The sequence below is a fragment of the Lacerta agilis genome, chromosome 11 (genome assembly GCF_009819535.1).
Source record: "Lacerta agilis isolate rLacAgi1 chromosome 11, rLacAgi1.pri, whole genome shotgun sequence".
In the NCBI taxonomy this organism is placed as follows: domain Eukaryota; kingdom Metazoa; phylum Chordata; class Lepidosauria; order Squamata; family Lacertidae; genus Lacerta; species Lacerta agilis.
The window spans coordinates 43,115,217-43,137,954 of NC_046322.1; the positions used below are offsets into that span (position 1 = coordinate 43,115,217).

At 42.5% G+C, this 22,738-nt stretch overlaps 3 protein-coding genes across 4 annotated transcripts in view; 1 reads left to right on the forward strand and 2 right to left on the reverse strand.

The window, feature by feature from the left end:
- Positions 1-29: 29 nt before the first annotated feature.
- CDO1 (cysteine dioxygenase type 1) lies at positions 30-14,935 on the reverse strand. The gene is made up of 5 exons (XM_033164246.1): positions 14,591-14,935; positions 8,710-8,787; positions 4,357-4,514; positions 1,415-1,584; positions 30-491 (listed from the first exon to the last, which is right to left on the reverse strand). The coding sequence occupies exons 1-5, from the start codon at positions 14,767-14,769 to the stop codon at positions 462-464; spliced, it is 615 nt and encodes a 204-aa protein (XP_033020137.1). The 5' UTR covers positions 14,770-14,935; the 3' UTR covers positions 30-461.
- A 2,686-nt stretch (positions 14,936-17,621) lies between these two features.
- Positions 17,622-21,572, reverse strand: ATG12 (autophagy related 12). The gene is made up of 4 exons (XM_033163648.1): positions 21,347-21,572; positions 20,391-20,527; positions 19,073-19,135; positions 17,622-18,332 (listed from the first exon to the last, which is right to left on the reverse strand). Exons 1-4 carry the CDS (start codon positions 21,555-21,557, stop codon positions 18,273-18,275), a joined length of 471 nt encoding a protein of 156 aa, XP_033019539.1. The 5' UTR covers positions 21,558-21,572; the 3' UTR covers positions 17,622-18,272.
- Positions 21,573-21,795: 223 nt separating this feature from the next.
- The window catches only part of AP3S1 (adaptor related protein complex 3 subunit sigma 1), a 28,520-nt gene continuing 27,577 nt past the window's right edge, over positions 21,796-22,738 (forward strand). Inside the window, exon 1 of one of the 2 annotated variants that reach the window (XM_033163650.1) lies at positions 21,796-21,971. In XM_033163650.1, the coding sequence (XP_033019541.1) occupies positions 21,903-21,971 (69 nt within the window). In that variant the 5' untranslated portion in view covers positions 21,796-21,902. The remainder of the gene's footprint in view (positions 21,972-22,738) is intronic. The other variant, XM_033163649.1, reaches the window with a different exon arrangement.

The window sequence follows — 22,738 nt, forward strand, 5'->3', positions numbered from 1 at the left end:
TTTTAAGATGCACAAACAATTTTTTTTTTAAGTTCCAACAGATCATTAAACCCAGGTTAAAATGAAGCTGCTAACAGTATACAGTACAGATGACACCAAGAAGTTACATTACTAGTAAAAATGGCATACATTCAAACAGATAGGGCTGTTAAGAAAGTCAAGTCATACTTGAAATCCCAAATGCTGAAGTTTGTGTACAGTCTCAAAAGTAGAAATGGTGGGAAAAGGACCCTGGTCTTATGGTAGGCTGCGAGAGTCATTTGAACTCTGCAGCAATACATGGCACTACTCCCTTTAGTGTTCAAGAGGAGAGGAATCATGAATGATAACTACTTGACCAAATAGCTGTTCTACTGTTGTCATACACAGAGATTATTCAGACACATCTTGGTACTGGCATCAATCATACAATCCTCCTGCTCCAGTTCAAATAATAAACCAGCCAGCCAGCCTTGTGCTTTTCAGTTGTTCTCTTGTGAAACTGATGTTGCCTAGAGAGAAGAGAGAGAATCTTTGTTGTCTAGATTTTTCAGTTATTTCAAATAAACAAGTCTCTGAGGTACAAAATCTAAAAACCATGAGCGAATAGAGGGTAACTAAATTCTGCCATGGCTCCCACTTGATAGTTTTTTGCTCTTTGGTCCTGTGCTCCAGCACCAAGCCCTTTTCATATCTGGAATTTACTTATATTTCTTATGCCCAAAGACTTGTGGGGATGTTACTGAAGGTTGAAATCAGCACTATGGGAAATTGCAGAACATATTTAGCTATGTTTTAACTCTTAGGCAAATACAGTAAAAAAATGCTCCATCCTCGAACTCCTAGCCCTGCAAGTCTTCCTTTGCAGTGGCATAATGAGGCCTGATGGCGTCTGGGGCACACATGCCGTGCCATAGGGACGGGGCATGCTGTGGGGGCGGGGCAACAGTTAGGAAATGGAATACAACAGCTCTGGCGTGCTGCAAGTCCAGCCCCGTGCTGCTTTTGGCTTGTGTGCCAGCCTGGGCTCCGGTGTACCGCCCTCAAAGGTAAATGCTGCCCAGGGCGATTCACTCCCATTGCACCCCCTAGCTATGCCACTGGTTTATTGATTCTCAAGTTGGCGTCTTTGCAGCATCCCCTTTCCTTCCAGTTCATGGCCCTCTGCTCTGGTCCCTGCTCCAGCAGATTTGCAACTCATCAGAAATCCAATGAATGTATTATTTTTTGTGTTGTGAAACACGCTGTAATCTTTGGATGAAGGGCGGTATACAAATTTAATAAATAATAATAACAATAAAATAACGTATTGGGCCTCCAACAAGGGGTTCATTTATTAGCGTGATGTGCATCAGCCAAGAGCTGCCTTCTTTCCATAGAAAAGTTGCAGTGATCAGCTAAATGGTACAGGCAAGGTGCAAATCCTTATACTTACATATGGGGTCCTTTCTCCAAACTGACTATAAAATGTCATTTTAACTTTTTGCTTGTGTCCAGTTCTTTGGTCAAAAGTGTAGCAAGATTCAAAGGGTGGGCTGTACAAATGGAGACTAACAGCAGTTTCCGTATGGCTTGGGTTCTCCACACGGTGTAAGCCAATGCAGTCTAACAAAAGAAAACATAAGAGCACCGATTATGTACAAAACTTGGGTCAGATCATTTATCCAACAATTTTACCCTCAATTTTAGGATCTTTAAAAATAAAATAAAGTAGAATGCCTAGCCTCTATTAAAAATCTAGGTGAATTATGCATAGTTATAGTCTGATAAAGACCAACAGGATGTCTCCATGAATGTTAGTGAGATCTCAAGTGCTGTGAATTTAATCATCTGCCACCAGTACGAATGCAGTATTCTCTTTTAAAGATGTTATAAAAATTCTAGGGAAAATAAATGAAATAGAGAAGACCATCATTTCCCCAAGAACTTAGGAAATATGCTATATTTTAAATCAAGTTTGGAAATTCTCAGGGCCCTGCCAAGTTTCTCTAACTAGCCATCAGGCTTCTCTAGGCCTCATCTTCACCAGCCATACTCTACATTTGAGTTCTTCCACCAAGCTGAAATGTGTCCTCCAACTCTTGCTCATGGGGATAGAGGTAGAGAGATGTGTGTAACAATGCTGACTTCTGCATGGTGCTGGAATGTAGCTCATTGTGCAATGGGTCACATCCATTGGTCTGCTCACTTTTGCCTCTAAGTCCTACCTCTCACTGGAATGCTTCCCCCAGAGTGTTGTGCAGAGGAGCAAAGGGACCTCTCACTTAAAAGATTCCCCAAACTGTATTTTAAGCAGATAGTAAGTACATTAGCCCTATGATGAAGGAAATAATTCTTTTGGGGTGAAGCCTTTATTCTTCCAGTAATTGGTTCTGCCTTTTCTAAGTACTGTATAACTAGCCATTTTAGTGCCTTATATAAAAATATCTCAAGTTATTTACCATTGTGATGTCATAAACAGGTCTTTCAAATATGGTACTATATTTTGATATCCAAAAAAAAAATCCACAAAACTTGACAACCTTCAGGTGCTACCTTAGCGTCTGTAAGCATATTGTTGTTGCTTTATAAAATCTGAACATATGAGCTGGCTTAATGCAAAGCTTATAGTTGAATTAATATTGTATAAAGGAAGCCAAACTGCCACCTACCCATCTTTGAGCTGTAAGTTGTGGACATCCATTTGTTGTAAAGTATCATAAGCAACACACTCCCATACATGTGATTCCACCCCCCACCCCTTTTTGCTTGGCATACCTTTCTGTGTAGCAACTATTTTAGTTTGAAGATGTTCAGAAAGAAGAGACAAATGCCTTTCGGCAATGTTCAAAGTTGCTTGTGTGCATGTGTGCATACATCATTTGTTTTTGATTTCATTCCAAATCAAAGTGTTTGGACATGAAAACAACAGAGAGTGAAAAAAACATAGCTGAGATTTTAGTTCCTTATGAAAGGTGTCTGTGCGCCAAGTATTGAACTGAAGTTGCTTCCCTAGGGAAATGCAGAGAGGACATTTTTCTCATCTGGCATACAGTGGTGTACAAGAATAAACCACAACTGAAAATAACCAAGATCAACTAAGGCCAATGTGGCATTGCCATCTTGACATTATCTTGGCAAAGATAGCTTATGTAATTAAGATGGAAGGATCAAATCATGTTCTACTATTATTTATTATTATTATTATTAGTTACATTCAAGCTCCACATTTTTATTTTAAAAAAGCCTAAGGCAGCTAACATTAATGGAATTCCCCAATGCAAAAATAACCAGTCCACTCAATGTCAGCTCAGACATTCTAATCCTCAAAGTTAAAATAATGAATCCCACCTGAAATCAAAGCATGGAGAATCTGGGTGGTAAGCATGATAAAGTAGCCAAGTTTCACAAAATTCTGAACAGAACTGAGATACAATACTTTAAATATTTTGCCTTGAAGTGCAGCTCTCACTCAGTTCTGATGCTCCTTTTGCGACCCAAACATATTTTCACTTGATTCTCTTGTCTGTTAAGTTTATGTCAAAAAATCCCAAATATTACGAGTCTCTGCTCTCCATGACTTGGGTGAAAATCCACTGTGTATGATTAAAGTTGTGAGGTGTCAAAGCCCCAATTTTAATCCATGGTGAGTGCAGAATAAGCAACTAATGCGATGGATGCTATCCACTGGTTCTAAAACAGGTACTGTACAGGTCCCTGCCAGTGCTGTTGACAGCCCTGCCAGAAAATGGCTGGATGGATGTGGCTGGGGAGTAGACTGAAGACAATGTTGCAGTCAGCCCCAGGTGAGGATCCTGTTCCAAAAATTGTCCATGAAGCTTTAGTATTTATTTCTTATCATGACCCTTTTTTGCCCACAAACACTACCTTGGGGGTCTCTTTGGTTTTTTGTGATCAAGAGTGCTTAAATTTGATTTGGGGGGGGGGGTGAGGGGAGCTCTATCTATCATTTAAGTTTTCAGAACCACTACAAAGGTTGGTGGGATATAATGGAAAGTCCTAAAAACAGATTAGGATAAATAACATTTTTGGAAGTGCAGCATTTAGCAGCATTTAAAATCCATTCCATGGCATCTATTACAATGGGTCTCTGTGTTTAAAAGGAGTACCAGTCAACACTATGCACAGGAATCTTATGCCTAATTTGTAAACTCTAAATTCTGCACATAGTAGTTCAGATCATAAGGAGGAAACGAGTACCTGTAGGCTATCAGCAGATGAAAGATTAGACTTATTCTATAATATGAAATGTCCCGATATCTCCTTTTCTTTTAACCAAGAAACAGAAAAAACTTACCTTCCAAGACATGAAACATCTAGCCAAGAAGTTATAAGGTTATTTGGGTATCTGTGATGAACCAAAACAAAAGGGCTTACCATTAATATAGGCACACTGGTTTTCCTTCAAAACCCTTTCGGATTTCTTCAGCAGCTCTCCAGTCCCCTTTTTGCCAGGCCACTCAAACAGCGTCTCTTTTAGATTTCCTTGAAGCATTTTCATAAAGCAGTGTGAATCTGTGTGATCATGGATACTGCTGTATATGTACACAAACACAAAAAATACAATTATGAAGTCAGCAGGGCTGATACCTTTGTTGTACTTTTACATATACAGCCAACTCCCAACTTGCATAAGGGTTGTGTTCTGCGGATGGCATGTAAAGCCAAAATTGCATATGATCAAAACAATCCTGGAACTTCCCCCATGCCTGCAGACTTCCCACGCAAAAAAGAGCTTTAAAGCTTTCTGACATGCATTTAATTTGTACAGTGTCAGTTGGTTGGCTGCTAAGCACATAAAGCTGCAATCAAATAAGTTAAACGTGTGCAAGTTGCAAGTTGACTGTAGTATAAACATAATGTACCATAAAATGATTACGGCTGCAACCCTAACCCCATTTATTTGGGAATAAGCTCCATTGAAGTCAATAGGGCTTACTGTGTTGTACATCTAATACAAGAGAAATAGTTATTGCCCACATCATTTTATAGTGTCTTGAAAGTGGGATGAAAGTGAAAAAAGAGGCAGATTTAAAGGGAAGTATTAGAATTTCTGCAAATATGAAAAGAGAGACTGCAGCTGTAGAGGGTTTTGAGGAAACACACTGTGATGTCACTGACAAAATTTGCTAATCTGTTCTTTGGCAATGGCTGGGTATGTCTAGCTAGGAATTCAATTAAACAATAGGACCATAACTCAAAGGCATTACCTGGGAAAGGACTTGGGCTCCAGTGAAGGAGCTACCTGACCAGCATTTACACAGTGTGTACGAAAGAAGTGAAGGGTAAATGGTGCCTCAGTGAAGAGGCACTAATTTGTATGAATTGAGGGCAAGAGAGGTGAATGTTGCTGGCTAGTACTATGCTACTCGTCGACAGCAACCACCACTAGAACTGGCAGTCTATGTTGGTTGTGGGTAGCAAGAGTGCAGACACAGCCTGCCTGATACTTACACAACCTTTTGCCTGGAAGCTCTCTTATAGTTGTCCATTGAATTTAATTCTATTTAAGATAAAAACTGATGCTATATTTATGTTTGGCTTTCAGACCCAACCCTCTAACAAAAAAGCACCACTGCCTCCAGACACGAAACTTCTCATTTCAGATACACATAATAATTTTCTTTTACATCATGAACTCGATTCAAAACAGTCACTCATATTTTCCATTGGAAAATATGTGGCAGTGTTCTTTCTCTGTTATTCTGGAGTGGGGTGGGGGAACGCCACGTTGTCACTCCCCCATTCAGATTTAATTGACTCCTTGACTAACTGGTGCTGCTTGTGCAACAAATTAAAACAAGCTGTGGTTTCTTATTTTTAAGCAGCTGCTTGTCTGTCTTACAAACCACAGTGCACTTGGCAGAAACTTGGAGTGCAATTCTGAAGAGAAACCAGAAGAGAAAAACCACATAACCAACAGCCCAGTTTGAGCACAATGCTAGCTAAAATAACCTTGAACTCAAGCACTCCTCATTCGGCGTGGCCACTAGCAGAAGATTAGGAGCACTCACTTCTTGGTCTAAGCTAACCAATTTCGACTTACATCTAGCTTTTGAACACAGTTGAAACTGTGGTTTGTTGCATTAAACTAGAATAATAAACTATGGTTTGACCCAGGCTTGTTTCAGTATATCAGTTTTAACTGGCCACAGTTTGCCCTTGGCAGATGCAATGATAAAATGAGGTTAACCTAAAAATGCTTCTGTAGGTTCATTCCTGTCGCAGTAAACTGTGGCCTAACATTACATTCAAATTAAGTCATTAGCTTGCAGTGTTGAAAAAAGTAATGATCCTATGTTAGGTTTGCACAATTTGTGACCTGCCACCAAGCTCAATACAGCCCGACAGTCACATACGGTTGCCTGCAACAGTCCCTTGTTTTTTCTCTGGTCACAGAAAGGCAGCAAAATCAGGTTATTTATTCAGTCTCTAGTAGGCTACCATACATGGGTAGGTTGTCTATTTAGTCTGAGTGGTCTCAAGTGGGATAAAGGGCGAGGCAGCCCTAGATAAATCTGCATAACAATGTGCCAGATGTGCTTCCGCTCCTCATTAGGGGAGGTTGAAACTCTTATTCATTATTGGTTTTCACTTCAGTAATCTTTGTGCAGACTCGCACCAGATCAAGTCATAACAAGATTTATTAAGAGAACTAAGAACTTGTTTATGCTTGGTGGGATTCACCTAATGAGTCCCATCAGCACAAAAAGTTCTACTTGTGTAATGGGGTTCCCCCTTCTCCTCCACCAATGTCCTCCCAAATTGGCTTAGGCTATGTGTGTGTGCGTGTGCGCCAGGATCAAACCAAGCACAGGGATCACAGGTAATAATTTAAGGTTCAAAGCGACCTAGGAGTTAAAGCAGGTAACAGTATTGTTAATAAAGACACCCCACCCCTTGAAGGCTCATTGGACACTAGATTAAAAGTGAGCTAAAAACTAAAAACAAAACAAAACAAAACAACTACGTGATGATAATAAACTCATTCCCAAAATCCTTTCCTGCCTAGCATCCAAAAGTATATTCTCTGCCACCTTAACTTGCTGGACAGCTCACTGTGGTACCAAAGGAACCCTATAGTTCAGCTCTGTCTTCATACAATTATACTTATGAGCAGTGAGAAAAAATGCAAGCTCTGTCCCCTCCCCAGTTATCTTTTATTGCCCCCAGCATCTTTCTCTGAAGAATATAGGTAGCTAGAGGTTAACATGAATCTTGGAATCTGAGCTACTCTTTCTTTGCTTTTTGGGGGTGTGTGTGTACACCTCCACATATTTTCAGAAGAAATATAGCAGCCAGCAAAGTGTCACCCTTCCCCACCTACTGAACCCCCTTGCCAGCAGTTTTTTTCCTTCCTGATGCAGCAAAAACATCTGGGAAACCCAACTGGAAGAAAAAGCAGTGGGATGGGAGAAGGGTTAAGCAAACACCACCTGTAGCTTTCCTAGTGCTAATTACGTTTAACTTTGGTCCATTAATTTCGATGGGTCTACTCTGAATAAAACTTAATTGAATGCCACCCATTGTGTTCTGGGAATTGTCAAGGGTACATTGACCAGATATTACTGATTTACAAAATTGGGGTTCTGAGGGGAACTCTCTCACTTCACAAACCCTGCTTTAGATAAGAGGCAGAGACAGCACAATGCCCCTTTAGTAAAACACTGGGGCTGACATACATAGAGCAATGAAAAACCTACTACCATTGTAAGAAAGCACAAAGAAGGAAGTCACCAAGTGGTTCTACAACAGTTTGCTCTGACAAAGAAGCATCACATTGCTCATGCTTAAGAAATGTCTGATAATTGTCTGTTTTGCAGAGGCAAGAGAAAAAGGGCATATATTATATATCTAGTACAGGCACATCCAACAGGTAGATTGTGATCTACCGGTAGATCACTGGACGTCTGTGGTAGATCACTGGTAGAACAGTGGCTCACCTCAAAGAAGCTCAACAAGTTTGACCTGAACCCCAAAGAAACAGAGCTTCCCCTCCTAAGAAAAGCTCAACAACTTTGACCCGAACCCCTCCCCAAACAGGGCTTTCCCTCCTAAAAAAAAGCTCTGCAACTTTGACCTGAACCCCCCAAAGGGGGGTAGATCACTGCCAGTTTTTAACTGTGAGTAGATGGCAGTCTCTTGGGAGTTGGCCACCCCTGATCTAGTACATAGAGAGAAATGTTTCTCAGAACAATAACATATGGCTTTTTTTAAAAAGGGACTCTGGGAAATCTGGTACCTCTGGCTTGCAGATGAGGCTGGATCTGCACAGTGTTGATTGGCCAGCCCTTGTGTCAATCACATATTCACCTGCCACACCCTTCCCTGAGCAGGATCACACACAGAATTTGGGTTACTCACAAAGCCATATTCACCTTTTCACAGGGTCTTTTAAAGTGTCTTTAAAAAGTGTAAGGAAGCCAGAGATGAAACACTGATTAACTGAAACAATCAAATACGCAAAAATGGACCCTTAAGAGCTGGTTTACTGTTTTGGTTTTGTTTTAAATAGTTGGATTTTTTAAAAAAGAGCTTTTGGAAAGGTTAGAGCAGGGGTCGGCAACCTAAGGTCCATGGGCCACAAGCGGCCCACGGGGGTCGTTTAACCAGCCCCCGAGCTGCCCCCCGAACCAAGGGCGTTCCACAGGATGGGTGCCACTACTGAGAAGGCCCTCTGCCTGTACAGCTTTATATTATGGGGAAATATATATATATATAGCCACAAACCTGCCATGGCCTTCACCCCAGCATAAGATCATCAAATTGAACTTTCCATTTCCTTTATCCACAAGATTTCTTGTGTACCTGAAAAAATAAGATGCAGGGTTTTATTTTAAGAGCCATCACTGAGAAGCAGAAACAGATGTTAAGAGCATCTCTCTATTGAACAGTATATGCAAATTTTTTTAAAAATGGTTGCTAATTTCCAGCTGGCTCCCCTACCCCAGTAATATTTTGTGATTGAGCTGTATGACAGTTCTACTCACTGCATTGTTTTGAACAATTAGTACCTACTGCATACAAATTATCTTGATAATACTCTGCTACCTTCCTGGGTAGTTCTAAGGTTCATTGAGATAATATATCTGATAATATAGGTGAAGTGCTTGTATTACTCCCAAGTTTTATGTTTTAAGGAAAAAAACCACACATATACATAAACACACTCTTGCACTTGTCCATATATTCTGACCTATTTTTTTTCAGACAGTGGCATCCTAAAACTGCAATATTTATACCTTTATCATATAAGGGTCATAAAAATATATCATAGGCGTTTGCAATGCTGAGTGAGTTGTATCCTTTCCAGGATCTCTCTCATAAAAAGGAGAGTGAAGAGAATCAAATGAAAAGTCAGCAAGAATTAACTTTTATGTAAAATACAAATTATTAAAAACCAGCTTGTAAATCTTAAGAAACAGATTTCTGGAATTCAATTCCAGTGATTACCGACTTTGTACAGTACTATTATATATCTATGTTAGCTGTTGGCACCTGTCTTTCTCAACAAACCATTTAAGTTAGTAGTACATTATATATACACATAAAAGCTGAACCACTGGTCCTTACCTAGGTCAGTACTATCTATAGTGACTGGCAGTTGCTTTCCAGGGCAAGAGTCCTTCCCAGCCCTGCGTGGAGATGCCAGGGATTGAACCCAGAACCTTGCATATGCAATGCATGTGCTCAGATTCCACAACTGAGCTACAGCCCCCTTCTCTCTGTGTTGACTGGATTGCAAGGAACCACACAATTTTTGCATGTACCTAAGGGAATCGGCATAGTGGTCCACCATTCAAAGAAAATGAATAAAGAAACCCCACTGGCCTTAAGGGATAGCTAAAGTAGCTCTGAATCCCAGCCATCATGGAAACACAGAATTCAATCAGGCCCACAGTTGTGTGATCAGTGGGTCTTGGAAATCGGTCAGACTGAATAAATAAAACTTTGGATTGTGGTGTAAACCCCATTGATTGCAGATCTGGTTGAAGCCCAAATATTTAGGAATATTTATCCTATTGCTATAGTTTAAGAATACTGAAAAAGACTAGATAGATATAAATTAGTGTGTAGAGTGATGGTTAACATTTGGTAAACATTGGAAAGCCAAGAAGACATATGGGGGGGGGGATCTCCAAGCTACTCTGTAAATGAAATTCAGCAGCACAACCTATAAATAGAAAAGCACAACATAACCCAAATACTTCTTGGGTGAGGTAATTTCTGCAATGAGATTGTAACTACAGAAGCTTTGTAACAACAAGGAAGTTACTGAATTTTTTTACAACTTGTTATCAAATGGTCCCAACCATTTAAGCTACTTTTCTGCAGAAGATATATATGCAAATCCAAAGTGTGGGGGGTGTGAGAGAGACTCTCCTCCTGATAAAAAGCCAACTTTACAGGGAATTCTGCCAAGCAAGATAAGAACAAACTAGTTTCACAATGCCAACAGCAAGTGTTGCACAATAATCGAATATTAGAAATGGTATGAAAAAGACTGGGGGGGGGCGGCAAACTAAGCAATAGCACCTGATTTATAATTAAATCAAAGCCTGACTTTTAATACGGTGCAGTAGACACACCCTGTTTTCACATTTAAAGGTCAGGTGTGTGCACGCAAGTTTGAATCGGTACACAATCCAGTGGAGGAAAGTTTGCAGACGATGGTTCCAAGGGGACCTTTCCAACAGTGGAACGCCAGAAGGCTGGGAAGCCAGAAAGCCCCTGATTTGCTGCCAGTGCCTTGTCCCAAAAAATCTGTTAGAGAACACAATAACCTGACACAGATGGGGGGGGTGGGGAACCTGGCTTGATGTCAGCCATTCGTTTTCCTCCTTGTTAACATTTCGAAAGCGACCAGGAAGGCACATCCGATCAATTCGCGCAGTAATAACCTGCTCCTTAAGTCATTTGCAGGGTACAGCCCTATGAACTAGACATTGTCCTCCAGGACTGCCAACGCCCCTCCATCGATTCTTATAAAAGTACAACAACAAAACACACACACGCACCCCAAGTTCCAGCCTCCCCGGGAGGCTCGGTCTGCTATTTACCTCGAGCCACCTCTCATTGGCCCAACCCTTCAGGGGTGTTGCTCAAAAGCGGCTCTGATTGGCCACCGGGGCCCCGCCCTCCCTCTGCCTCTAAAACTTCAGTGCGTGGCACTTGGGAAAAGCCGGGAGAAAGCGGCCCAAAGGAGTGGGCGGGGCAGGGAACGCGCAAGGAAAAGAGGCGGGGCTGCGGCGGGCGGCGTGGATGCGCTGCTCTCGCAGCTCCCAAAGAGAACTCCAGCCTGCACTGAGAGGTTGGAACATACTGTTTCCACACGCCATGGGAAGGGGCCTTCAAACAAGGCAGATCATAAGTCTATCTAGCTTAATATTATCTACCTTTCCGGGGTTTCAGGCAGGGGACCCTCGCAGATCTGGGCTATGGCAGCCTGGTTGTGGGATATTTCCCCTACAGGGAGGCTTTCCTGTGAGAAATTCTCATGTCTTCAGGGCCATAGATCACAGAATCAGAGTTGGAAGGGACCCAAAGGGTCCTCTAGTCCAACCCTCTGTAATGCAGGAATCCTGCCCACAGCCATTCCTGGGTGGGCTGGAAACACCAACCATCTGGTTGACAGCCACACACAACCACAAAAAAAGCTTAGCTGAAATTTATCTGCTGTATTTAATATTCATTGTGAATTTTTTTTTATTGTTAGCCACTTTGCTAATATTCAGCCTTCAGGGCCAGGTGTAAAGCACAATAGGCAAGTATGCCAGACTGCTAGAGACCATCCAGTATGTTTTGCAGCACATAATGGATTGTACTTAAGTCTCCCCCTAACCCCCTTCCCAAATACGATACTCTGAACTAAAAGTCAGCAGAAGGGGAATCTGCATCTTAGAGCCCCTGCCATCCTCTTGATTTGATTATCAGCCTCCCTAATGAATTGGCTATTCATGTGCCTTTTCTGTTGCTGCTGCTTACTCCCCCTCCAAAGAAACACTGAAGATTACTTATTGTCACCTACGTAAGTTAATCATTTAGAGGGAAAGTGTGCCAAAGAACAGGAATCAGAAGAGAGGAGGCTTGATATGGGATTAAGAAATACCTGTTTTAACTTCTGCTAAAAATGCATTTGCAGAGAAACTAGCATTTAAACTAATTCTAAATGTATTATCAACACACACACACACTTTTCTGTAGGGAGAGTATCAGAATAGGACCCCAGTGCCATCCAGTGGATCATTGTATGGTTTATGGTCTCTTCAGTGAGGCAGAAGCTGGAAATAACTGGTCATGGGATAAGGTTCAGTTTGTGCTGCACACACTATAACACACATGGTAATCTGGATGAACCGAAGAACCCACTTTTATGTTTCTACTAATCACTATGAATAGTTCCATAAAAAGGATGCTTTGGTTTCAGCATTAAGGGTTAATCAACAGTCATGCTGATTTATTCAGACAAACTGCTGTGCATGCAGCCATTTGAGTGAAGCAAGTTCTGAAGTTGCTTTGGTGATTTTCACCACAACATTACAGACTGGGGGAGCCTGAACACCATGAAGTGACCATATACATGTATATTGCAGGAGTACCTATACTCAATATGGTTAAGGGGTAATGCAATTATGATTATAGGGGCACATCTGATGTGCATGTAATGTCTTGGGCAAGTTTTAGAGGAAAATAGCCAGTGATTGCTCATACCTGGATTTCTGGTCAGGTATAGCTAAGCTTCTGCAGTAAAATTATGTATCCACTATAGTAGCAGCAGCATGCATCATCAGTAATGAAAAGAACCACCAACAGATGATGCATGCTGCTTCTGCTTATATTATGTATAATTATGTATTACTAATAGATGTGGATTGTTTTAAATACCGTTTAAAGTGCCATGTAAATGATATATCCTATTGTTCATTGCCACTTGACAGGAAGTAACAGACAACTAGGCTACCAAGTGGTTGGAGGCATTTTGGTCATCCTCCATCACACTCAAATTAGTATGGTCAAATTGTGGTTCAGTGGCCAGTTATTAAAAAAATATTTATAACCTGTATTTCTTTCTTCAAGGGGAAAAACTCCAGAAAAATAAGGTGGACTTTGCACCACTTGCAAAACCCTGCTTAAAGGTGAAGAAGATTCACTTTTGGCAGTGAACCAAGACTGCAAAAAAGACTAGCTGCCTTAATCCATGCTCTTGTTTAAGGCCCAAATGTAATGTTTGAACAGTTGTACTAGTGCATGGAGAGGGAATTACTGCATGACTAGGAGTTCACACTGCTGCAATATTTTTTGGTCACTCTGATGCATGAACATTTCCCAGAGAGGGGCTTGCTGGTGCAGATACATTTGTTCATGCAGTCCATATGGAAAGGAAATGTACCAATGGCTGAACTTAGCCTTGTTCAATAGTACAGATTATGAAACAGGCCTCTGAGAAAAATGATTAGTGGTGATTATCCCAGTAATGAAGGGAGGCACAGGACTTTTGTGACACAAGATTTGGAATAGTATTCAGTAGATATCTCATTAGTGCCTTCAGCCCACCCCCACTCCTGGCACATGTTTTAGGTCAGGAGTAGGTAATATGATGCCCTTGAGAAGTTGTTGTTGGGACTACAGCTCCATCAGCATGTGCAATGGTCAGTAATAATGGAAGTTGTAGTCAACCACCACCTGGAGGGCACACTCTACCTTTATTAGGCTGCCTCCAGATTTTCACCACCAGGCATATTGTTTTGTTCTGGAGTGCCATTTCAAATGGATTGGAATGCCCAAGTAAGAAGAAAACGACTTTAGAAAAGCCCTAATGTTGCAAGATAAACCAGTCAGAGTTTAACATCTAACAGGCTAGTCATGCAAAAAAAAAAAAACCCAACACACATGAAGCCCAAACTAGCAAGAAAGGCTGTGACCCAAAAGCCTGGGGTTAATCCTGTCACCTTGACCCACTCTTGGGATGCTTTGAACTAGACTTGTGCACATCGCTGTACTTGCAGCTGAAGGGATGGGCTGCCAGCTAGTCCGCCTGGAAGGCCTGCCAAAAAGTTTTCGGTAGGCATTTTCATTCCAGCTGTTTCTAAGGACTCGTCTTTAAAGTGCCAACCACCTCCAAGCTGCGCAGCTTCCCACTTCTCAAAAAGGAGATTTGAGCTACTCAAACCGCTGGCCTGAATGCAAGCTGCTAAAAAAAAAAAAAAAGGAGCCACTATCTGCACAACACATATGTTAGCTATTAGCAGCAAATTACATATGTAGCAAATGTTCCATAAAAGATACACGGAAAGGAATCTGAGCAAGATATTTGAATTCGCAACACCTACGAACATCAAACGTGCTAACAAAGTAGAAGAAGAAAGCGCCTGGATAGTAGATTGCTATTTAATTTTTAAAAGATCCGCACTAATTTTGTACCAAAATTAATGAAATGCTCAAAGAAAATCACGCCCGTTTGGCATTTTAAGCAAAGCTACTCTCATTTTAAAAGCACATATTGACCGCTTTTCGTTCCCAGGAGAATAGCTTATCCTACAGTAATAAACCAGCTAGCCTGTCACCCGCTTGCTTGTTCAGGCGAACTAATCTTGATTCCCACCGAGTTTACCTGAACTGGTCAAACTGAGCATATCTGAGCCACTCCTCCGGGTTGCTCTCGTAAGATTCCATTAAGGTTTGCACTTCTGCCACATTGACTTTGTCGCCGGAAAACAACCGATGCAGGATCTGGATCAGCTCGTCCAACGTCTGCGCTTTCCACAATTCCGTCTGCCCGGGATGATCCATGATGCGCTTTTGCAGAGCCTGCTTCGAGTTGGCACAATGAAAGCGCCCAGTCTCTCCCGCGTCGCTTCGCAGCCGGTGCCTTGGCTTGCCGCTATTTATCTCCTGGAGTTAGATGGGAACGTACCAAGTGCTCAAGGACAGGGAGCGCTCAAGGGAGGCACCGCGAAACTGCTTAGGCTAGCTCTAGGCTTTTAGAACACGCTGAAAAAGGGCCACCCCCACCGTCGCTGTGACCTATCACAGGCTGATTTTTCAAAAGCCCTCGTCGCCTTTGCAAGATGGGGCGTCTGGGCTCCCCCCCACTTTCGGGTTGTTTGCCCGCCTCGCTTCTTAAGGGGCCCCGACTGGCGCGTCGCCGTAGCCTTACAGCACAAAGACTCTGTTCTTCGTACTTAAAAGGGAGAAGGAATACAGTATACAACTGAAGAAGCCAAGAGTGATCTCCCCCCCCCCCCGCCCTACTTCGGGCAACGTTTGGATATTGTAATCTTTTAACTCGGCAGCACAATTGCTGAAGGCACTAGCTTTGCAAGGCACTCTTTTAAATTACAGGAGTCTCCGCTTTTCATGGCGCAATAACCAGCCAGGTGTGTTTTGGGGAACTTGGCTATGTTTATAAATTGAAATACATAGGCACTCACATATTACCAATTAAGTTAGCCACCCCTGCAAAAACCTTTGTCATGTATGAAAATTCAGAATGGTAAAAGGTGGCTTCTCAATCAAGGACAGCAGGTTTAGGACCAAAGTACAGTACTGTAGTTCATTCCCCATGAGTGAATATGGAAGAGAAGTTTTCAATTTTTAGCAAGGTATATAAGGGACTTGATTGAGCAGGCAGGTGACTTAAGGGAAAGCAATCTACAGCGACATTTAACTCCAAAAACTTTGGAAAGAACACTGCAGATTTCTGCCTGTTTCATAGGACGGAAAGGCTACTTTTATTTCTCTATCATTTTTCATTAATAGATTGTTCAAAAGTAACACTAGAATACCATTGTAAGGGTCTATTAAAGTAGATTTCCCACAAAGTAGAAAGCAAGCTGTAAGGTCTGTCAGAACTTTTCCTCTGGCTCCGTATTAAGGGGACGGCGAGGAGAGAAATGCTGCTGAACTTTGCTTGTACACGACATGGACCAGCACATCTTCACATCTTAGTTGTGATTCAAGCAAATATCTCCAAACTTTGCACTTTGAAAACGGTTTTAGTTTCTCCACCATTTAATTCCAGTCCTGCATTGTTCAGCAAAAGCAACAGATTCATACTTCCAAGAAGAGTTCCACTGATGCCAGCAATAAAATGTTTCATTAAGTGGGTGGCTTTTTTTGGGGGGGGGGGAAGAAAGCCCTTCCTTACACCCAGATTAAGTTAATGACAAGTTGGGAAAATGCAGCTTGCCCAGTGTTAAATAGTTGCACTTTAATAACAATGTGCTTTACATTTTCTAGGATTGATTATAAGTCCCAAATTCTCCACTTATATTTTGTAATGGATTTTTAAAGTGTTGCTAGCATTTTACTTTGTCTAAGAACAATGGAAACTCGAAAGCTTATCAGTCACTTTATAGCACTTCCTTGAACCATTTCAATTTCCTTTAATGGCACTATCATATAGATCAAATATTTTACTGTGGCATACTGTCTTCTTGGCTGTATAGCTTGATCTGTGTAGATTGTCCTACCTTGTCACACACAACTGACAATGATATTTTGCTTTGTCGCATCCATTCATGGTGGTCGTAGAATCATAGAATCATAGTTGGAAGAGACCACAAGGGCCATCCAGTCCAACCCCCTGCCAAGCAGAAAACACCATCAAAGCATTCCTGACAGATGGCTGTCAAGCCTCTGCTTAAAGACCTCCAAAGAAGGAGACTCCACCACACTCCTTGGTAGCAAATTCCACTGCCGAACAGCTCTCACTGTCAGGAAGCTCTTCCTAATGTTTAGGTGGAATCTTCTTTCTTGTAGTTTGAATCCATTGCTCCGTGTCCGCTTCTCTGGAGCAGCAGAAAACAACCTTTCACCCTCCTCTATATGACATCCTTTTATATATTTGAACATGGCTATCATATCACCCCTTAACCTTCTTTTCTCCAGGCTAAACATACCCAGCTCCCTAAGCCGTTCCTCACAAGGCATTGTTTCCAGGCCTTTGACCATTTTGGTTGCCCTCTTCTGGACATGTTCCAGCTTGTCAGTATCCTTCTTGAACTGTGGTGCGCAGAACTGGACACAGTATTCCAGGTGAGGTCTGACCAGAGCGGAATACAGTGGTACTATTACTTCCCTTGATCTAGACGCTATACTCCTATTGATGCAGCCCAGAATTGCATTGGCTTTTTTAGCTGCTGCATCACACTGTTGACTCACTGGTGTTTCTATATTTTATTCATACAGCCCATTATACTGGGCTATAAAACAGTCTTCACATACTGAGTTTAGACAACTGCAGCATGATCAGTGCTGCATTTTTTTTTTTGAAATTAACATTTTAAATGTTAATCTAACAATACCAACAATAGAACCAGGAAGAAATAATGCAGGCCAAACTTGGAAAGCTTATCTATTGTGAAATTCACATTTAATAGGTTTTGGATAATGGAGAAATGGTATGTCACTACTGGTACTGCCTATTTCCAGTTTATTTTATTTCCTGAAGCTAAGATAAGAGAAGCTAATGTGTGATCTCTACTTTCCTACAAGGTCGCTTTGGGTGTTTAAAGTTATTCATTCACCTACAGGGTCTAGTAGGTTTAATTTGAAGCAACCTGTTGTAAGAAATACAAGATGAAAGTCTACAATGAATATAAATGTCAAAGGGGCTCTACAAACAAGCAATAACAAACTCATAATTTGTTAAATGTTAACCTTTATTCTCAAAGCTGCCCAATATTCCTACATTTATATTTCTGCATTTCATTGTATATACTTTGTTGTGTAGTGAATAAGGGGAAGGAAGGAGATTAGTTGGGAGGGCTGCTGCTTGAGAAACACCATCCTAAAGTCTCTTTGGGACTACAGATTCCAAAGTTAAATCCCAGCAACTGTGTTTAAAACAAATAGTCATAAGAAAATGTAACTATTTTATACATATACAGATACTTCAGCTGCCCATCTACAATAAATATCCTAAAAGGGAGGCTGTAAACTTCCATGCAGCCTGATGAAATAATGATCCATGTACTCTCCAAGTCAGGAGATAGTGTCCTTTCAAAACAAGACTCACATCCTGGAGCAAGGACAGGCAGCTCAGCTGTACAGATGGCACACACGCAATTATTTGCACAAAGCAAGTGATCAAATGAAGAAAATGGAAGCCGGGAGGCTACATAGTTCTTGTATTTATCTCCTATACTGACAAGTAGAGAAAATAGGGAGAATAAAGTGAACTCCATGGGTAACAATGCAGACATTCCTTCAGTTTGTCCCTGGGGAATGTTTCTGAAGATCTTTATAGCCCATTCATTTTCTAAGAATCCCAAGCACTTGCAGCTCCTAATTCATCCCCAGGCCTGAGATTTACAATAATGTAGTACAAGCTTGCCATCACTTCCAAAACACTGCAAAAGAACAAGACACAGAGGAGTTAAACAAATTTAATATTTAATTAAACCTATAAACTGTTGGGTCACTATTATACAGCCCAATACAAGTGCCAACATTCTACTGAAGGTTTCTTATGAAATGCTGCCACCTGTTGACAACATACTTTGAAAGTTACATGCTGCATTTGCTCCAGGAGACATGGAGTGAAATGGTAATCAAACTGAAACCTCTTACAGAGCAATCCAGTGAGACTCACTGAACCACTGCTGCATTTGGAAGGACAGGTAAAAGGCTGCTCTAGGCTATGCCAGCCTGAAGTTGGTAAAGTATTCCACCCTTCATTGCTTCATTGGGCCCAAAGCCACCAAGTCATGGCAGCAGAGCTGACTAATGGATTCCAGGCTGGCTCAGCCACATTCCCTCCCTCTCTGGAATACCTTTTTGTGGATTGACATTGGTAGGACTGTCCTTTAGTGGGTGGAACAGAGAGCTCTGTGCTGGTGAAGTTGTTCTGGGCAGGGCAACCTTTGCCTCATCCAAACAATTGAATGGTGCCCTTAGATCAGGCATAGGCAAACTCGGCCCTCCAGATGTTTTGAGACTACAATTCCCATTATCCCTGACCACTGCTCCTGTTAGCTAGGGATGATGGGAGTTGTAATCCCAAAACATCTGGAGGGTCGAGTTTGCCTATGCCTGCCTTAGTTTCTAATGTAAAGAAGATAAAAGGAAATACTTAGAAGCTGACAATTACCTCATACAGTGTTCCAACTTCCTGGTCTGGTGAAGGAGCAAAAGACTGATTCACATAAATAAACTGTATGAGAAAGAAATACTTGGTAAGTTTTAGAGGAAGTTACTCTGTTTAAACAGAAAACTTTTATCAGACAATATTCTCTCCTGTGTTCCATCAGAATCCTGTCACTGCAATTACAGGGCTAAGAGAAGAACAGTCTACAGCTAGCTATAAGCTGAAGGTTCAACAAAGACGAAGAACCCAAGAATCATAAAATTGTCATGTTGGAAGGGACTCTGATGGTCATCTAGTCCAAGCTGCTGCAAGGCAGGAATCTCAACACGCTTCCCCCATCCAATTTAAACTATACTGGGCCCTGCTAAGCTTTGCAAATGTGCTAGCAGTTTTATTGCTGCACCACTATGAGGAATAGGCCCATTAGTTTCATTGTACAAAGGAGGAAGCCAACCTACCCATATTTACTGGCTTGAGGACTTAAGAGCTGGCAGGAGTTTGCTCCTCCTCCAGCTCACCTACAGCTCATAGCTACTTCGAAGTCCTTTGGGTAACAGGAGTTAAAGAAAAGACAACTTGCCCTCAGGATAACTGCTAGGCTACAACCGAAGCTCCTTTATGGATAGTTGCCAAGTGGCTATTTGTGAAAGCTTTGCAGGAAAGCTAGATTGGATATGAGTCCATTTATGTTTGGTGTTCATGGATGGCTCTTAATCAAACATTGTTGAGAACAATGAGCTAGCTGATTCAATATTAAAATATCCAGTTTCAACACAACAATCATTTCAGAACTGGGTTAGCATTTGTGAACTAAAACCACTGCCAGTATATAACATGTACTTTTGCACCCATATATCTAACATCTATTTTTTCATAGTTCAAGTTTAATAGCTTCTATATTTCTCTGTCTTTTGTTGTTTTTGACAACAGCATAAATGTATAGCTAGAACCTCAACCATTCACTTGAAGATGCCCACATTACATTTATTTTCAAGTTAAATCCATTCAGGAACTCAGCTCAGCCTAGATTTAATGAAACCAACAGAGGTACCAGTAATTCAAAATCTCTAAAGCCATTATTCTACTACTATGAGAATAACCTTGGAAAAGCTTACCCGTGTGCATAGTAGTAAATTTCCAAATAGATTTGGGGACTTAGAACTCATCAAGTATATATTTTAGAGATGGGTGGGGACAAACTAGAGGGAACATTTGGTGCCTTCGTGCCCTGCTTGCGAGCTTCCCAGCAGCATCCTACTCTGATTCATCTCTTACCGATAGCTCTCATATTCCTAAACAGGGAAGTGAGGACATCACATACCAACTGTTCCGAGGCCACTAGTTTGAGAAACTTTTTGATGAAGTCAATAAGGGCTTGAATTGTGCGCGTTCTCTCTACTGTCCATTTCTTGGTTTTCATTATAGGGGTATCCCCAACAGCCTTGAGCAAAACATCAACTAGAAAGCAGAGAACATTGCAAATGAGAACAAATGGAAACACAGCAGAACATGTCACTGAAGTATACTGAAAGATAACCAATAAAATGTAGGAAACAGATAAGGAGAAATGCAACAGAATAATTTGCAAAAATCTTATAATTGTAGAATTTATATACTGTACCTAAAATACTGCTGCTGAGCCCTTGAGGTACAGCAGGATATACATTCATGGGTGTAGCTGGGGGGGGGAGCTGTGTTCCCAAATCAACTAAATAAATAAAAATACTTAACTAGAAGTAGAAATTGTAGATTTTGAGATTTTTCTGAACATTTGGGGTCAAAAGAAAGTAATATAAAACAACTATTGTTGAGACATTTCGGTCCAAATCTGCTAAACAGAGCCAGAGGGAGGATGGTGACAGGTGGGCATCCTGCCCACCCCTAACGTAAAATAAAATAAATAATAATAATAATAATTTATTATTTATACCCCGACCATCTGGCTGCCTTTGCCCAGCCACTCTGGGCGGCTCCCAATCCTGGCTACACCCATGTGTACATGCAATAATATTTATTAATACGGGTGTCATTTATTGGTGGGGAACCAGAAGAAATCATTGGATTCATGGAGGCCTGGGGCGCAGAGCAAGATCAACGTAAGCACAACTGGCAGGTAAGAGGGACAATAGATCGGGACCTTTGAGAAACTTGACAGCACAGCGTGAGCCCCCTCAGCCGTTCAGGGAGGCCTGCGATACCTGCCTAGGGCGACCAATACGACCCACCCTCCCTCCAGCCTCTCCCTTTCGCCGGCCCTTTCGCCACCCGCCCGTTTACTTTTCTTCCTGGTGTCTCCCGCAGGTTCCTCGGTCACCGGGGAAACGGCCGAAGAGGGAGCCGACTCGAGCACCCCCAACGTAGGCCCGGCCACGCCCTCCGGGGCATCTTCGCCACCTTCACCCCGGCCGCCCTCCTGAGGCAGAAAAGGAGCAGCGGCGGCAGCAGCAGCAGCACAGGGCTGCTCCTGCTCCTCGCCCACCTCCGACATAGTAACGAAACAGCGGAAGCAGCATCTTCAGCGGCGCTCGCTTTCATAGGCTCCTGCCAGGGACACGTGACCGCGCCGCCGCCGCCGCCGTTTTGTCCCTCGCGCGCTTCCGTCCTTGTAGTTCGCGTCAGTCAGATGACCGCTTCTCATCCCCGTCCCCCCACTTTCTAATCTCGTCATCACGTGAGCGAGGAGCGGTTCCAGCAGCGCCTGTCTTGTGTTTCGGTAGAGGCGGGTTTTTAGGGGGCCGGAGTCGCGGGCCTCGGACTGGGGGAGGCGCAGAGCCCCCTCCCCCCAACCGCCTCTCTCTTTAGGTTCTTCAGCAGCAGCTGCTCCTCCCTCACCATGATTAAAGCCATCCTGATATTCAACAACCATGGCAAGCCGCGGCTCTCCAAGTTCTACCAGCGCTATGTGAGTGGGGAAGAGGGGAGGTCGCCGGGAAGCGGGCGGCGGGACTCGGTGGCGTGGCTGTGTGGCGGGGGAGCTCATTGCGAATGGGGGGGGGGGGTCGCCGCCGCTTCCCTTGGCGCTGCGAGGCAGGTGCCCTCTTCCCTCAGGATCAGTGCAGGATTTACATATAAGCTAGACAAGCTATAGCTTAGGGCCCCACAAAAATGTAAAGAAAAAAAACACCTGGATGTACTTTGATAAAATACATATTTTGTTATGTGCAAATGGCTTTAGATACCTATTAGGTCCATAAATTACCATAGCATATATTCAACACAAAAACAGCGACAATTTGTTGTTGACAAAGGACAGCTGGACATAGAAAGGGCCCAATTACCTTCAATAGCTTATGGCCTCATCAAACCTAAATCCGGCCCTGCTCAGGAGGCACCCCTAGCCCAGGCGGCTCCAGTCCAGAGAAACAAATATTCCTCACTTCCTCCCCTATGGCTTACTTTCAGGGAAAGCACTCTGCACATGTTCTCTCCTTCCCTCCCTCCTCGGCATTTCTTCTCTCTCCCCCCCCCCATGTTGGCGCTGGCCCTATCAAGCCGCGCTGCTGACTTGAATAAGATAATGGGGAGGGGGGGTGAGCAGGTAAGCCCTGCCTCTTATAACTGATCACATGACATCGTGCACACACACCATTGGAATGGCAACGCTCATCCACTTTGGGGGGCCCCACCCCACCTTATTTGGGGGATAGGGAGCGAAGGGGCCTGGGTCCC